The 4,268-nt window shown below is 50.8% G+C and overlaps 1 protein-coding gene across 1 annotated transcript in view; it reads left to right on the top strand.

The window, feature by feature from the left end:
• The window catches only part of LOC117245552 (keratin, type I cytoskeletal 13-like), a 5,529-nt gene extending 3,492 nt beyond the window's left edge, over positions 1–2,037 (top strand). Inside the window, 4 exon segments of the mRNA XM_033520012.1 lie at positions 8–144; positions 249–475; positions 778–923; positions 1,712–2,037. Coding sequence (XP_033375903.1) covers positions 8–144; positions 249–475; positions 778–923; positions 1,712–1,737 — 536 coding nt within the window. The 3' untranslated portion in view covers positions 1,738–2,037.
• Positions 2,038–4,268: the final 2,231 nt, after the last annotated feature.

Raw genomic sequence — 4,268 nt, 5'->3', positions numbered from 1 at the left:
CTGGATTGGTGATTTCAGATTGAGGAGGTGAATCGGGAAGTTATTACAAGTGGTCAGGAGGTGGAAACGTGCAACAACCAGGTGACTGAACTGAGACGCCAATTGCAAACCCTGGAAATCGATCTCCAAGCTCAGCTCAGCCAGGTGAGTGATGAGCTGGTGCAAACCTCATCCATCTCACAGATGTCATAGCTAAATGCAGTGTTTCTCCTGCCTGTATTTGTCTTATGTCCCATGTCACTCCTCAGAGGGACAATCTGGAGTCCTCGCTGGCGGAGACAGAGTGTCGCTACAACAACCACCTTGGTGAGCTGCAGAGCCAGATCACGTGTGTGGAGCAGCAGCTGGCTGACCTGCGGGCAGAGATGGAGTGCCAGAACCAAGAGTACAAGATCCTGCTGGACGTTAAGTGCCGCCTGGAGCAGGAGATCCACACGTACCGCTGCCTGCTGGAGGGTGGCCAGCAGGACCTTATGTAAGTGGGCTTGAGACACACAGAAAAAATGCCATAAAATACCTGTGTCCTGGTTATTTCAATGTAAGAGCAAAGTGAAGGACCTGCCAAGCTCTTCTCCCTTACTGAGCTATTTGGCCTGCCTGGTGTCATGGTGGTGACCTGCTTTCTTCCCTGTGCCAATTGCTGCCATAAGGAGAACGGTCACTGCAACATTTTGCCAATTTTCTGCTGAAAAGGGAAGCAGACTGAGAGCTGAAAATCTGTAACTCTAATTTATCTGTCATTTGCCTCACTAAAATGTTATTTTCCTGTCTCCTCAGTCAACAAGGAGGAATTGGTCAGTCTTCAGGTCTAGGAGGAGGAGTTGCAAGAAGCAGTGGGATAGGAGGAGGAGGCATCATTAGGACAAGCCACACTTACACTTCGTCTGCCCAGATCCCATCCTGTGCAGCTGCGGAGATCCAAGGTAAGAACTGTTCCACTCTAAACATTTCCACAATCTTCTCTGCTCTAATGCAACACTGATGGGCTGGAAGAAAGATCTTTCCCACGCAGCTTACGGGTGCTACTTAAAAGTTTTATTGTGGGGCCTGTGGGAAATAGAGGACAGGAGCCACAGAGGAGTGGCTGAAAGGAGAATTTTGGGAGCTGGGACTCTGCTGGGACACAGGAGAATTGCTAAAGGGAGGAGAGGTAGAAGGGAGAGGGACAGAGTCAACAGATGGGCAAGCCATGGAGAACATGGAGAAAGGACTGATGTGAAACGTGAAATGTGAAATGTGGGACAAAGGAAAGAGCAGGACAAAGAAAAGTGCTCAGAAATTAGGTGGGCAAAAAAAAAGGGCAAGAATCATGGGAATACTGGCAGATAAATATTAGTCCTAATTCAAGGGGAAACTTCCAGCCAAACTGAAAAGGAAAGAAGGAAAATATAGTGACAGTTGGTCCAGGAGAATGACGTGAGCAGGGGCATTGATCTGGCATGGACCCCAGTGCCATTCCCTCATCCAGATCGCTGCTGGAGCAGTGTCTGCAGCTTCCACCTTTTGGCATTTTGATGCAGCCTGTGCTCCAGCCAGTGACAGATCCATCTGCCAGGCTGGCAGGAGCCATCAGATCTTCCCAGGAAGGGGCAGTATTTATCTGAAATTTTAATTGAATTGGCTTGTGAAACGATCACGTGTAGGGAATGACAGTGTGGGAAAGAATCTATTTTTGCTATAAACACAGTAATGTTTCCTTTGATCTCTTCAGTGCCTTGCCGAAGGATTTGTGATTAAGCAGAGAAACGAGAATATCCAACAAGAGAAGCCTGAAGCAGAGCTATGGATGAAGAGAGAGAATATTTACTGCATGTGTCTGCAGAGAGCACAGAGCGTGCTCGTCTGTGTTGCTCAGCCATGTTAAACAATGTGTCAGAGGGATGAGCAGAGCATTGGGCCACATTCTGCTTTATTTTGCTATTTGCTTTTCAGTCTGTGTTGCTGTGTGTGGCCCAGCACCATGACTATTGCTGTAGTCAGCCAGGGCTATGATCACTTATGTACCTGCTGGTGAAAAATGTCTCTAATAAAACTTTGCTTCTGCCTGATGCAATCAAGAACCTGTGTCTGAGTTTCTTTTGAACATCAGGTGCTGATCCATGAACAAAGGGCACCTAAACTGGTCAGGATCATCCTGCACTGGGAACAAAGCTGCTTTGCCAGTGGGACCAGAGAGTGGCCTTGCTGACCTGGCAGGTCTTGTCCAGCTCCTCCCTGCTGGCACAGCCTGAGACAGATCTTGCCCATTCCTGTGTGGCACAGGAGGAGTCAGACAGGTCAGCAGAGCTGGAGCTCATCAGTGAAAGAACAGTGACAGAAATGTCCGAAGCTCAGGCAGGTGTGTATCCAAATACAGGTACCACCTGAGCAGCCAGCTCTGGTACACATCTCCAGCTGCTCTCCAGATGTGCCAGGTGTTAAACTGGGAGCTGTGCTGGTGCTGGGGAGCTGATGTCTGTCACACACATCTCAGCAGGTGTCTCCTGGCCCTGCCTGTCTCCCAGTCTCGTGCAGTGTGAGCATGTCTGAGTAAGGTGCTGCCCCTCGGCAGAGCAGACCCGGCTCCTCTGTGTCAGACTGCTGCCCAGGGAGGGGGACCCTGTGGGGACAGTGCCCCTTCTCCTGGGTGCCTCAACAGAGCAGCAGGTGCTGACATGGCAGACATTCTCAGCAACCTCATCTGCTCTTCAGACAGACAAGGGGTGGTTGGGCATCCCCAGCTTTGCAGAGACACCCACAGGACAGAAAGAGCTGATGGCCTGGAAGCCGTTTTTGTACCTTATGTCACACGGTACAAAGATTTCTCACACCTAAACACGTGTCAAATATTTTGGACTCCTTTGTTGAGAAATTAAAAAACATTTGAAACATAAAGGCAAATTAATTTCCCCAAGTCTCGCTCCTACTGTCACAATATTTCTGAGTCTGCTCTGGCAGGTTCCTGCGCTGCAATGAGCCGGGAGCAGGGAAGGGGCAAAGGGAGGGCGGAATTTTGGCTGTGAGGAAGAGGAGAAGGGACAAGAGTGATCCCTGGTGGCCGGAGGCGGCGGGGACGGGGAGCAGGGATGCTCATCCCGGCAGCCGGGAGGAGCCGGAGCCTCCTGCCGGCAGCGCTGCACCTTCCCGGGGCAGGGCAGGATCTCCTGCTCTTCCCAGACAGAATCAATCCCTGCAGCTGCCCAAAGCTTCGAACCAAAGCCCGAAGCTGCTGCTCGCTGCTCCCAGCAGAACAGCGTGAATCAGATCCTCCGTGAGCAAGAGGCGGATGCTCATCGAAACTAAAATCCCGGGAATTTGGCATCTGACTTTTCACCTTCGGCTCCAGTGGCACTGTCCCTCTTGTACCACAGAATGAAATAGCAACCTGAAGCACCTGGGAAAATATTTACACTGCGTTGTGTTTGGTTGTTTTTCCCAGAGGAAAGAGTAATTTAAAATACCGGTGCTGGGCTGGTTTTATTTTATTTTCCCCAGAGACATTGAACATGCCTGAGAATATAGGGCAAAACTGGCCAATCCAAAAACTGTCCTGTTTGGACCGAGTCTGAAGCAGAGGTTTGTTATTAGCACTGCATTTCTGTATTTAAATAAAAATTTAAGAGCAGCTGGAATAATCAGTAAACCTGACTGATGTGCAAATGCTTCTCGTGCTGAAGAACAAGGAAATGGAGAAAGTGCCTGGGAAATTCTGGCACTTCCCAGCTCTCCCCATCAGGTGTCAGCTGTTCCCAGCTGGCAGATCCAAGGGAAACACTGAGCTGTCTGTCCTGGCCTGTCCGGTGCCTGCTGTGCCCCAGGTGTGCAAACACTGCATTACCTGAGACCAAGGTCTGAGACTCTGCTTAAAGCGGAGTTTACATTTTCCTAAGAGGCCCAGAGACCCTGAGTTAACGGAGGGTTAATCCTGAGCGTGGCTAAGTGGATGTAGTCACTTTTAGCCTATCCAACAGAAGTACAATAATATGTGATTTAACTGATATAAAAATGCATTGATCCACAATCTGCAGCAATTTCAGCCCTGCCCTGCAGTGGGGTGGGCAGCGCTCCCGCTGTGCCACCGAGCCATGCCGAGGGATCCGACACAGGTTTCGCCAGACGGGATATTTGGAGATTCTGTGGCGATGCAGGATGAGCGATCCCCGGCTCTGGGCTGCAGGTGCTCTCTAGAGGGCACTCGGCTCCCAGAGAGCTGCCGAAGGGCAGAGGAGAGCGCAGAGCCAGCGCTGGGGGCTCGGCTCATCCCCGGCCGGCAGAGCCAGCCCCGGGCG

This window comes from Parus major, chromosome 27 (assembly GCF_001522545.3).
Source record: "Parus major isolate Abel chromosome 27, Parus_major1.1, whole genome shotgun sequence".
NCBI lineage: Eukaryota > Metazoa > Chordata > Aves > Passeriformes > Paridae > Parus > Parus major.
Note: the sequence above shows the minus strand (reverse complement) of the source record. Positions and strands in the feature narration are given on the sequence as shown.